Source organism: Neurospora tetraspora, assembly GCF_033439725.1.
Source record: "Neurospora tetraspora strain CBS 560.94 chromosome Unknown B0H65scaffold_2, whole genome shotgun sequence".
NCBI lineage: Eukaryota > Fungi > Ascomycota > Sordariomycetes > Sordariales > Sordariaceae > Neurospora > Neurospora tetraspora.
The window spans coordinates 5,944,617-5,956,687 of record NW_026944384.1 but is presented as its reverse complement, the minus strand read 5'-3'; the positions used below and the strand labels follow the sequence as shown (position 1 = coordinate 5,956,687).

The window sequence follows — 12,071 nt, the reverse complement described above, 5'->3', positions numbered from 1 at the left end:
GATCAAGGGTTGAGTAAACAATCGTCACAACAAAGGGAGTCAAAGGAGAAACGGGTACTCTGTCAGGTACGGTGTCCCGACTCGATATAAAGACTCAAAAAAAAGCTACGACCATCAAAGACCCCAAGCTCTGACGACAACGACGACGACCCCCCGTTTGTCGCCTTGTCGCAAATCTTCAGCCGCCAGCCGCAGGAATCCCAGGAACGGGAGCAACGGAATCCCAGTTACCGCCCGTCAGAGACATTAATCGCCCAGCTGCTCGTGGCGATTCGATGAGAGCATTGGCCGGCAAACGAGAGACCTCCTGGGACTTTTATAAAGAGCCGAGCTGAGACTTTTCATCCCAAGAAGCTCGTGATACACAATGCCGGTGGCCTGTGATTCATTTGTTGAGAAGAAAAAAAGGAACGTCTTACTAGCGAGCCCAACAGTGGCGCCCTTTCCAGCCATTACAGCTGAATGGAATCTGAATTCAACACCAGCTATTGGCACGATGGACACTGAGCCATATGCAAGGAACAGTTGAGAAATCTGGACCCTAAAAAAGAGCCTCCAATGGATCACCAATGTTTACAACAAACCGCATGCTAGATGAGAGGAACCGATCGGGTCGCTGTTTGGGCCGCGGTTGTTGGGCGGCAGGGCGGGAAGGACGGGCAAGCGTCGTACAATTTAACCTGCAAACAAATGTCACTTATAGAGTCAATGCACACTTATAGTATCGCGGTGAGATGAGTAGTCAACAGACCTTGGTTTCTGGCATGTACATTTAATTATGCCGAGTAGAACATGTGTCCATAGACCGTAATTGAAGTCTCACCATGTGGCCTCGATATTTTGTCCACGAATAAGTGGGGGAGGGGCAGATTGGAAAGAGGGGCAACAAAAGGGGTAGGGTATCAGTGGTCTTCTTCAGGTACCGATCAACACAGCTTCCTCGTGACAAACACTTTTCTCCTTCATCACGTTTCAAGAACTCTTTCTTAATCAGTAATCACTGGACTTCTTGGATTAATATTTCTTAACAACCTCCAAGCGCCCATTGTACCTTCTTGTACCACAACAAAACAGGACAGCTTTCAGGAGAACTTCAAGCTATCACAGCCCAATACCTCACCACATCCATCCCAAACCAAACCAAAACACACAATGGCCCCAACCGACCCTGTTAACCCCCCCGGCGAGCCCGCTCCCTCCCTTTTGGAAGGCCGCCTCTGGGTCGACGGCTGCTTCGACTTCTTCCACCACGGCCACGCCGGCGCCGTCGTGCAAGCGCGCCAGCTCGGCACCGAGCTGTACGTCGGCGTACACTCGGACGAAGCCATCCTGGAAAACAAGGGCCCCACCGTCATGACGCTGCGCGAGCGTCTCCTCGCCACCGACGCCTGCCGGTGGGTGACCAAGTCGGTCGCCTACGCGCCCTACGTCACGCAGCTGGACTGGATCAGCCACTTTGGGTGCAAGTACGTGGTGCACGGGGACGATATTACTTCTGACAGCAGCGGGGAGGATTGTTACCGGTTTGTCAAGGCCGCGAACCGGTTCAAGGTTGTTAAGCGGACGCCGAGTATTAGTACCACGGATTTGGTGGGGCGGATGTTGTTGTGTACTCGGACGCATTTCATCAAGGATTTGGAGAGGGTGTTGCAGGGCGAGGAGGGACATGGGACGGTGGAGGAGAAGAAGAAGGTCGGGGAGGAGATGAAGGAGAGGATTAGGCTTTATGCGACGGACGAGACGGCGAAGAACCCCGGGGCGGACGTGTGGTTTTGGAATGGGGAGGAGAAGAAGGAAGGGAGGGAGGAGAGGGGCGTGTTTAGGGAGTTGTTTAAGGGGATTGGACCGAAGCCGGGGCAGAGGGTGGTTTATGTTGATGGAGGGTTCGATTTGTTCTCGAGCGGACATATCGAGTTTTTGAGGCTGGTGACGCAGAAGGAGGAGAAGCTGGCGCGTCAGGAGGGGTGGTACTCGCAGCAGGCGATTGACGAGAGGAAGGGCAAGGGAGCGGATTACGGTCCGGCGTTTGTCGTGGCGGGTGTTCATGATGACGAGGTCATCAACCGCGAGAAGGGTGTGAACTACCCCATCATGAACGTCTTTGAGCGTGGTCTCTGCGTTTTGCAGTGCAAGGTATGTTTGTCACCAACAGAGACATCGAGAGATCCATGCTGACACCTGATACAGTACATCAACGCTGTCGTTTTCGGTGCTCCCTTCAAGCCCACCAAGGGCTACCTCACATCTCTGCCTTGGGGCACTCCTGATGCGGTCTACCACGGACCGACCTCTTTCATGCCGCACACCGAAGATGTGTATGCGGTTCCCAAGGAGATGGGCATCTACAAGGAGATCGGCCATCACGACTACGAGGAGGTGAATGCCGGCACCATCGTGCAGAGAATCATGAAGAGTAGAGATCTCTACGAGGCACGCCAGAAGGCCAAGGGCATGAAGGCCGACATCGAGGCCGCCCACAGGGAGCGCGAGTTGCTGGAGGAGCAACAGAGGAAGAAGGAGGAGGCCATCGCCGCGCAAAAGGAGTAGAGTTCCCGTACGGGGAAACACACCAACACCATCATAGGCATCCGGAGCAAGGGGTAATCTCAACAACTGACTTGGATAGACGGAGTCACGGAGATGTAATACGGTAGACGGCTTTCAACGTGCCACAGGAAATGCTCATGAGACACGAGCATCATAGACGGTGTCGACGAAGAGCGGAAGAAGCTAGACTAGTACTACGTAATGATAAAAGGGAGGCTTGAATAACAAAAAAGCAAATGTTTGGGAAGTTCATCAGATCATATTCAATAAGAGTCATCAAGGGTGATGCGCGAAGATTTACCCCGGCACCACTTCAGAGCTTGACTCTATTATTGTGTTTCTCATCACCTGAACTTGTGAAGCCCCCAGATCGTAGCAGATGCTTTTACGTTGCGTCAACCAAGACAATGTGACATGATCGGATGGACGGGTTGGGGACCTCCCGCGAAGTCCAGAGTTTCAAAAGATGTCCAACCAAACCACATCGCATGTCCAAGTCGGAACAAACGAAGAAAGCAAAGATGGAAAAAGATATGTTGTTGTGAAGCAACCCCCCTCGCACCAAGAATAAGCCCCGTCGAGTAACTTCGCCCCTGCCTCCCCGAAGAGAAACAAGAGCGAGCAATCGCATATCTGTGGTATCATGACGAAACCTCTCGAGCCACCGTCAAAACTCCCCAAGTCCGGACCACCCAAGCGGCTGAACCCACCATCGACCCCAGCTCCCCAGATCAGGCATCAAACTCCTTACCCGAGGCGCGGACTCATATCTTCGTCCATGTGGTCCCCGAGCTCGAAAAATGACACCCTCCCTGGAGAAGCAGACGAGGCCGACTTTGGTGTGATGGGCAGGGCTGGGCAAGACAGACGAGGAACTGGGCGGCCGAGATCAGCCGCAGTGCTTCTATGGCGGCGCGTTTCCGCAATCCGTTCGCAATTGAACGAATGTCCGGGGACTTTCTCCCAAAGCTCGAGGAAATGAAAGAAGCACGCAAAAAGCGCGATCTCTCCGTGTGGAAGCTTCGAATAGCGATTTGTCGGACGAGGGGGAGTTGCTTGGAGAGGAGAAGGAAAGGGAAAAGTCTGGTTTGGCGGCTCCGAAATTTTCTTAAATGGCACTTGCGGCGGGGGTGGGTCTACTTGGTTCGAGGTGGAGCTGATTGTCCAATCAGCACTGCAGTGAAGGCTGGTCGATGAACGAATGTTTCTGGAAAGCCACGGTGTGGCGTGGACCTAGTAGCGGGTCACCAAAGGCAGCAGCGCCGGGCAGAGCAGGCAACGGCAGGCAACTTTGGGCCGGGTTGCAGCCTCTCTCCAAACTTTCTGCCGGCTGGCGTGTGTGCATCCATCCCACTGTCCAAGCGCGACCCGCGACTGGATTCCATCACAGCCAGCAACTTTCGCTGCTGCTTGTCATTTAAGTCTCATAACCGTCTTCGAAGCGGTTCTTTTTCAACAAAACGACACATCAGAAGCTGCCCTGTACCATTGCACAGCTTCAGAACCTATAGCAAAAGACCGACGGCTTTCATCACAACCAGACATACGATACGCGCGACAGCTATAACCTGCCCGACTCGAGTCTCACGACTCCCAGCACAAGCCAAACATGGCTGGTCTTTTCGGTTCCGCCGCTGCGTCGGCGAGCAACACCCTCGGCGATCTCAAGCAGGATGTCGAGCTCGGTCAACCCCCCGAGGATAGCATTACCGATCTCGCCTTCAACCCCAATCCCGCCGATCAGAAGGACTTCCTCGCCGTAGCCAGCTGGGACAAGAAGACACGCATTTACGAGATCTTGAGTAACGGTCAAGGTCAAGGACAGGCCATGATCGAGCATGATGGTCCTGTTTTCTCCACCGATTTCTTCAAGGTATGTGTACCTCTGTTGTCTTTACGGTCCGGCCAGACACTAACATGCATTCTCCCAACAGGACGGCACAAAGGTCATCTCCGCCGGCGCCGACAAGGCCGCCAAGGTTCTCGATTTGGCCACCGGCCAGTCGATGCAAGTTGCCGCCCACGACATGCCCATTAAGTGTGTTCGCTACTTCGAGGCCAACGGCACGCCCATGGCGGTGACAGGTGGCTGGGACAAGCAAATCAAATATTGGGATTTCCGCTCCGCGAACCCGGCCGCCACGCTGCAGGCCCAGGAGCGCGTCTATACCATGGATGTGCGCGACGACTTGCTCGTGGTCGGAACCGCTGATCGCTATATCAACGTGATCAACCTGAAGGACCCCGGCAAGTTCTACAAGACAATGCAGAGCCCTCTTAAATGGCAGACTCGCGTGGTCAGCTGCTTCAACGATTCCCAGGGCTTTGCCATCGGTTCGATCGAGGGTAGATGCGCCATTCAATATGTGGAGGACAAGGATTCTGCGTGCGTTTTTTCCTCCTTTGACTTAAACTGTATACCGGACAAGCTGACTAACCTACTTTCCTCTTCCAGCTCCAACTTCTCCTTCAAGTGCCACCGCGACCCCGCCCAAGGTAACACCACCGCCGTCCACGCTGTCAACGATATCTCCTTCCACCCCCAACACGGCACCTTCAGCACAGCCGGTAGCGACGGCACCTTCAACTTCTGGGACAAGGACGCGAAGCACCGCCTCAAGGGCTACCCCAACGTTGGCGGCAGCATCACGTCGACAACATTCAACAAGACCGGCAGCATCTTTGCCTACGCCATCAGTTACGACTGGAGCAAGGGCTACCAAGGCAACTCGCCCACGTACCCGAACAAGGTCATGCTCCACCCAGTACAGCAGGACGAGTGCAAGCCCCGCCCTAGCGTTAAGAAGAGGTAGGAGCAGAACTCGACGAACGGGGATAAAGAAAAAGGGGGAGGTGGAATGGGACCAACAGGAGGTACGAAGAGGAAGAGTGCATAGAAAGTTGGCTATCTGGATTATCTGGATAAGGAACAGGCACTTTCCTTCTTTAGGGACCAAAGAATGAATAAGGACAAAGCATGGAGGATGGGATGTTGGAGTAGTAGTAGGAAACGGGTGAAGACGGTACGAAAGTGATGGATGACAAGAATCAACGATACCAGAGGTCCGCACGGCAAGGAGCGAAGGAAAGAAAGAGGAAGCAAGCAACAGCGCGACTTCTTTTACGAATTTGGTAGTTTCGGTAGTTAGGTTAATCAATGGGTTTCAAGCGTAACTGAGCAGAAGATGGACTGAGCTACTGATTTCCAGTACAGACCTAACCGGAACATTATGTAAGTGTTGCACTCGGTACTATCTAAGCTCACTCAAACACATAACATACAAATAATCGCAAACATAATCTAGACCAGTCTCCAACGAGAGGCACCGAAAAGAGTAAAGCCATGTCCGCTCATGGAAGGGAGATCAAAGAATAGAGAGCGCTCAGTCTGCTCTTGTGCCTGAAGTCTACGGTTTGAACCAGGAACAGGGGTCTTTAACGATGGGAGTGCATGAAGCCCGTTCAAGCCTCCATGACTTCATACCTAGTTGTTATTGAGAACTCTTCACCTGAACACAACGATTCAGACATAAGACGTATCTGAACCTTTTATTCCACTCACTTCGCGTTTTGTATTCAAGCTTATGTCTATTGTCTTCCGTTCATCAATAACCGGTCACACATTACCTACTTGTTCTCCCCTCAGAGGTGTGTCCCTGCCAGCCAGTCAGCTTTTAAGGCACTTTGCTTGCTTGCTCCTTCAAAGATAGATGATCACCAACCTTTCTTGTGGTTGTTGGTCATGAAAATGCCAATCTCTTAAATCTTCATGTCTTAGTGAGACTTGTCCCAACCCTTCGTCCTAACCGTCGCAAGGATAACTGGAAGGAAATATGTAGTTACCTAGGGTGGAAATCTATGTTTGTTACTGTGTGAGGGAGTTCGCCATATTCGTGGGAAAATGAGGCTTCTGCGATCCGTCGAAAAGGACCAATTGATAAGTTCTACGGGCATGGATATTGACGATCCGATCAGACCTGAAATTATGTGCGGTACAATATGGAGAGTGAGTACCTTACCTAGGCCCTGATGGGAAAAATCCAATTCACGTTTATCTGCTGAACGTATAATGATGATACAAAAGAAGGACGATCGATGTCCATCTATCTGCCTGATGCAATGTCAGTCAGTGTATCGTACAATCTTAGGTAGGTACATTAATGACCACATCAAATACTCCCTCCATCCACGGGGAATAATCATCACGAAGTTTCGAGAAACCCTCAGTTAGGAAGCAAGCATACTGCAACCAATATCTATTCAGGACAGGTTTCCTACCTCTAGGTAATTAATTGCCCGATTAATAGGTGTATTCATACTTTATGTCACAGAAGAAGACTGATCAGATGGATCTCGGCCAGGCTCGATCAACAAACCAGCGAGACGGGAGATCTAGAACATACCTACCTTACCTACCTAACCCTCTTGTCTAAAGGCCCAGAATAGGTACCTTGGCCGAACATTTTACTCTGTCACTCTTGTCACGGTCTGGTCTGTCCAAATGACAATCCTCCTCCTCCTCCTCCTCCTTTGAAAACTCAGAAGAATGGGGATTCCAAAAGCAACATGTCCTCGCTCCCCAAAAATAGAAGTCGGCCAAAGTATGTACATATGACGCTTACCTACCTATCAATCACCACGACCATCAATCAACTCGCCTACGCTACCTTGATCTACCCCGTCGGAGTCGGAGTCGGCACTTCACAACGCCCGCCCCGTCCATGTTCCTACCTAGTCTGGGATCTTCTTACAAGTAAAGCTCCCACCAGTTCTCCGACGGAGCTTGACGAGCCGGAATGTTTCAGTTAAAGTTGACGTTAGCGCTGTTAATGTCCGGTAGTCTGGTCTGGGCCAGCTGGCGTCTTGGAGGCTCTGGGGTAAGTAAGCATATGACTTGATCATGTGAACAGCGAGGCATAATGATCCCGGTACCCCGGGGATTTGTGGAGACAGGAGGCCTGGACGAGAGCTTGATGTCATTCATGCATTACCGGCATTTCAATTGCTTGCTTGTCATTCATTTTGAGTTTGTCGTCGGTCTGGGGTAAAGAGGGGGGGTCTAGGCCTGATTTGGTTATAGAAAGCCAAACTGGGGATCGTCTTGCTTTTGCTGTGGTAACTGGCTCACAGGGGGCTGCTGCTGTTCGTCGGCCTTGGAAAGGCGAGATGTTGTAGCTCACGCATCAGCACCCCAAAACATCACATCCTGTTTCCACTTGTCCTCGGCTTATAAACAGAATTTGGGGAGGTAATAAGCACATACGACCATACCCACTGGAAAACTCGGGATCCCGTCCGCTCTCCCATAGATAAGCCAGTGAGGGCCAGACTAGTAGTTGGGTCGGTGACGACCAGCGAATCCCTGGTGTTGTATGTTCTTTTTTTCCTTCTTTTCTTTTTGCTGGTAGGTAGTGTTGGTGAGGGTGAGGCGATTCGGAAGCTATCGTCGAGACTTATGAAAATGCCAAGATTTGCATATCAGCAACAACGACGGTGTTAAACGGTGACGGCAATGTAGATATCGTTGAACTCGAATAATGAGTGAGGATTGAAATATCAAGAGGAGAGGGATGTCGCTGCTTGTTCATAGAAAAGAATTATGTGGATAACGGGATCGTTTAAGTGATGAATTTCGAGGCTCAAGCCTTTCTCAATTTCGTTATCGAGTCAGCGAGCCCACGAGTGATTCACCCGCAGCTAGGTAATAACTATGCAAAAGACACTAATGCTGATGCGTTGTCGCCAGTCTTCCTCATATCGTAACAAGGAGAAACAATGAAAGTACCCAAAACACCTGCTCCATCCAAAATCAAGAACAAGAAACCCAATCTTGGACATAGAGGTACTCATATGCCAAAAAGCCCATAACCATGACAGGAATCAAACCCATTGCCGCTCGCTTTAGTGATCAAAAACTCAATGAAATCTTCTCATCTTTGGCAGAGAGAGAACATTAAGCTTTAGAACCACCTTTAGCAGGAGCGCCAAACACATCCTCCACCATACCCCTCCACAGATCCCTAATCATGCCCTGGCCACCGGCCTGCTCCTCCTGGGCCTTGGCCTCCTCGCGCGCCATGTCGCGGACGAAGCTCAAACTGACCCAGTCGGCGCCAGTCCAGTTGTCCATGTCCACAACCTCCTGGCTGAGCGAGGCGGGGAGCACCTGGCCGGGCTTGTTGGCGACGACGGCGACGGCGGGCTTGTTGGCCATCAGGTCGGCGTCGCCTTCGGAGGCGATCTCGCCGCGCTGCTCGGGTTTTAGCTCGTCAAAGAGCGGCATGCGCTGTACCGTGGGGGGAGGGGGGGTCTTGTTGTCTGGGAGCAGGGGGACGCGGATGGTGTCGAAGTAGGTGGGTTGGAAAGGAGAAGCAGAAGAGAATTCTGTGGCGGCAAGGTTGGGGAGAACGACGGCGTCGATGCCGTTGGTGGAGAAGGAATGGCCGATGGAGGCGTTGGTAGGGGCCGAAATGTGGAAGCCCTGCATCAGGGGAACCTTGCGGGGGGTGCGAGCCTGGTGGAAAATGTTAGTATCATGGTTATTCAGATTGTGTCTTTTGGTTTTGGTGGTGTGGACGGGAGTAAACGGGACGTTGGTGAGAGAGCATTTCCCAATTTGGGTGCTTATGCTGCAAGGACGGGAAGATGATAGGAGATAGCGGTCCGAGTGTTTGATAGGTGCCGTGCAGTGGTGAGGGGAGTCGGCAATTGGAGATCATGCACGTCTCGGTGGTTGTCCAAGGAGATGTGGCTAGTGTTATGTAATGGAGGAGGGGCAGAGCTGGAAGAGATGTAATGAGGGGAGAAACAAAGGGGAGGAAACTCACATCGTTGCTGATGGCATTGAGAATATGGCTAGGCTTGGCAACAGCAGGAGATGTGCTCAAGGACCTGGTGAATTTTGTGATGGGAGCGGCGATTCTCGACATGATTGTTGTTGTTGTGTTTGTTTGACGGATTTCCCGATTCGGATAGCTGGGCTGAGTGCTTCACTGAATGGCTGGTTGATGTCGAAGTGGTTCGAGGATTGGAAGTGTGAGACAGATATAGGAGACAGAGACAGAGGATGAGTCGAGAGGAAAGAGATGGCTGGTATTTAAATTCAGAGTTGTACAAGGAGCTGACGAGATGTTGAGGATGTTGGGGACCGAAGCTGGAGGAGAAGCGGTCGATATAAGTCAAGGCCGGGAACGGACCTCCGGACCCTCGCTCGAGAGATCTGGCAATCTGAGGACGGACAGGGGGGGTACAAGAAACCTCAAGAAAGGAGGGGACAGGGGAGCTTGGAGCATGCATTGCAGCAATGGGGATTCGACGTGGATCTGCGTGGAGAGTTCACAGGTTGACTCGTGCGCTGTTGCTGTTGGAGACGACTGCCCCTCTTGCATCCCCCATAGGTACAGCTCCAATGCCACTCTCTTGCAATTGGGTGTCTGCTCTGGTGATTGACCAAAGTCCCCAGAGTCTGCAGTACGGACCCCTCTTTCTTAGTGTAAGTGATGTTCGGAGGCCTGAGGACATGGTGTTTGATTGGCACCATCTCCAGCTTGGAGACGTTGGATGTTGCCAAGGTTACAATGTTTATGATGGCATATGATCATCCGTTTTTTGGAGGTTTTAGCGTTTGTAATACAGATAAGGTTGCAGGTCCAGCATCCCGAGATGGAATGGGCAGAGCACCGAAAGGTCAAAGCTAAGGGGGTTCGTAAAAACGGTTAGTAACGAACAGTCTGTCGCAGTCGCAGTCGTCGTCGTCGGTACTTCCCGGACGGCTAGTCGTACAGTATTCCGCTGTATGAGCCGATGACGACGTAGATGCGAGTGTGAAATCCCGAGTATTCTCGAACGTCAAACAGCCCATAACTGCAGCTTTGTGCTCCCACGGGCTTCCATTTCTCCTCTGCCCCGAGTTTCACAGGCTTGACTGACAAATGCGATTCCCAGATCGTCCACGTTCGGGCATCCGGGTAAATGCAAAGCGGATATTCAGCAGTGACTGACACGCGCAATGACCAAAACCCCAGGTTTTGAGGTCGAAGAGATGGAGTTTGGGTATGGAGCTGGTAATGGAGCTGTAATGGAGTTCGTAGAGTTCGCAGTGTCGCTGGCGAGCCAGATAAATCGACTGTGTGCCCAGATATTTCGGCGGTATGGAGCCCGTCTGACCAATGAGGGTGCCATGAGTACCTCAACGTCTCAACTACCAACGTTCACTGTGATGTTTCTCACGATGCGCCCAAGAAGAAGATGATGACAAGAGAGCCAGAGGGAGCAGAAGGCGAGGGCGGAAGAAGCCATGAGGCGATGACGGAAGAAAGTATAAGGTGATTCGTCTCGAAATTGGACTCTAAGAGTTCAAGGTTAGGGCAAAGCGAGGCACAAGTGGAAGCACAGCTACGGGAACTCCAAATTCAGTGCGGTGCGCCTATGGAGATGCCCTCATCCATGCCAAATCAGAATGTCAACTGAGCGCTTCGAAAAAGGTCGTTCTGAGCTCTCATTGTCGTGGTTCCAAACGATGGCTTTTGGTGAGCATTTGCCCTTGGTGAGCATTTGCCCTTGGTGAGCATTTGCCCTTGGTGAGCATTTGCCCCTGGTGATGGTTGCCGGCGCGCGAAGTTGATGCCAAGCCTGGGGTCTTGGCTTCTTGGCTTAACCCTGGCTATTAGTTTGTATGGCCCCACACCGCCGAAATATCTGGGCACACAGTCGATTTATCCGGCTCGGTCGCTGGCGTGGCTACTGTAACGGGGGGCATCACAAAATGAGGGTCTTGTCACGTGATAAGTTCCTTTTTGTATCTTCTCCCCGCGAACGCGCCGTTGATAGCCGCATTTCAGTAAATTACATATTAGTGTTAGGGTTAGTTAGGGTTAGGGTTAGCTCCGGGGGGTGCAGGGGGCCGGTGAGAGCCCCCCGCGTATGAATATTTTATCATATGTCAATCATATGTCTTCTATGATTACGGTAATTACACAAGATACGTAATTTACATCGGGGTATACATTTGGTACTTTCGGCTTAAGAAAAGTGGAGTATGCACGGACCTTTCTGGTGCCCCCCGTTACCCACCCCGCTGGCGTCGGCCTGCGTTAAGCGGTAAGCCAAGCATCCCGAACCCACCCTTTCCCCATACAGCCACGACGGACACCCCAGATGGGGTCCGTGCTTCCCAAGTCACAAGATCTCAACGATCCAAAGCCAGATTCGCACCTTGCTTGCCAGTTGCCTGCCGAGCCTGCGAGCTGCCTGTTCCTGAGACAGTGGGGAATTCTTGGGGAAAGTGCGACGCCCTGGACAAGCTTCGACAGGGGGCGGCCCAGCTGCTCAAAGCCTCAACAAGAGGAAGCTTGGGCCATCAAGGTTCCATTCCGGCAACGCTGACGACACCCGTGTCTAATTGGCTGGCTTGGCAGTGCCAATTGGCTGGATTGGCTTCGCGAGGCGGTCAGTCCGTCGTCGGTCTTGACTTCGCCGTTGTTTGGTGAGGCTTCGCTTCAAGTCCACTTTCTCCCACACGTCGC

At 52.0% G+C, this 12,071-nt stretch overlaps 3 protein-coding genes across 3 annotated transcripts; 2 read left to right on the top strand and 1 right to left on the bottom strand.

Moving 5' to 3' along the window:
- Positions 1-785: 785 nt before the first annotated feature.
- Positions 786-2,665, top strand: B0H65DRAFT_139558 (uncharacterized protein). Its single transcript, XM_062820911.1, has 2 exons — positions 786-2,133; positions 2,188-2,665. The coding sequence occupies exons 1-2, from the start codon at positions 1,153-1,155 to the stop codon at positions 2,545-2,547; spliced, it is 1,341 nt and encodes a 446-aa protein (XP_062685214.1). The 5' UTR covers positions 786-1,152; the 3' UTR covers positions 2,548-2,665.
- Positions 2,666-3,886: 1,221 nt separating this feature from the next.
- B0H65DRAFT_459500 (WD40-repeat-containing domain protein) lies at positions 3,887-5,721 on the top strand. The gene is made up of 3 exons (XM_062826463.1): positions 3,887-4,420; positions 4,482-4,933; positions 5,003-5,721. Exons 1-3 carry the CDS (start codon positions 4,157-4,159, stop codon positions 5,358-5,360), a joined length of 1,074 nt encoding a protein of 357 aa, XP_062685213.1. The 5' UTR covers positions 3,887-4,156; the 3' UTR covers positions 5,361-5,721.
- A 2,353-nt stretch (positions 5,722-8,074) lies between these two features.
- On the bottom strand, positions 8,075-9,575 carry B0H65DRAFT_139512 (uncharacterized protein). The gene is made up of 2 exons (XM_062820910.1): positions 9,375-9,575; positions 8,075-9,061 (listed from the first exon to the last, which is right to left on the bottom strand). The coding sequence occupies exons 1-2, from the start codon at positions 9,474-9,476 to the stop codon at positions 8,501-8,503; spliced, it is 663 nt and encodes a 220-aa protein (XP_062685212.1). The 5' UTR covers positions 9,477-9,575; the 3' UTR covers positions 8,075-8,500.
- Positions 9,576-12,071: the final 2,496 nt, after the last annotated feature.

Coding starts and splice junctions, on each gene's coding strand:
- B0H65DRAFT_139558 (XM_062820911.1), top strand. CDS start 1,153: ATGGCCCCAACCGACCCTGTTAACCCCCCCGGCGAGCCCGCTCCCTCC. Junction 2,134..2,187: donor TCTGCGTTTTGCAGTGCAAG/GTATGTTTGTCA, acceptor CACCTGATACAG/TACATCAACGCTGTCGTTTT.
- B0H65DRAFT_459500 (XM_062826463.1), top strand. CDS start 4,157: ATGGCTGGTCTTTTCGGTTCCGCCGCTGCGTCGGCGAGCAACACCCTC. Junction 4,421..4,481: donor TCTCCACCGATTTCTTCAAG/GTATGTGTACCT, acceptor TTCTCCCAACAG/GACGGCACAAAGGTCATCTC. Junction 4,934..5,002: donor GTGGAGGACAAGGATTCTGC/GTGCGTTTTTTC, acceptor TTCCTCTTCCAG/CTCCAACTTCTCCTTCAAGT.
- B0H65DRAFT_139512 (XM_062820910.1), bottom strand. CDS start 9,476: ATGTCGAGAATCGCCGCTCCCATCACAAAATTCACCAGGTCCTTGAGC. Junction 9,062..9,374: donor TCAATGCCATCAGCAACGAT/GTGAGTTTCCTC, acceptor ATTTTCCACCAG/GCTCGCACCCCCCGCAAGGT.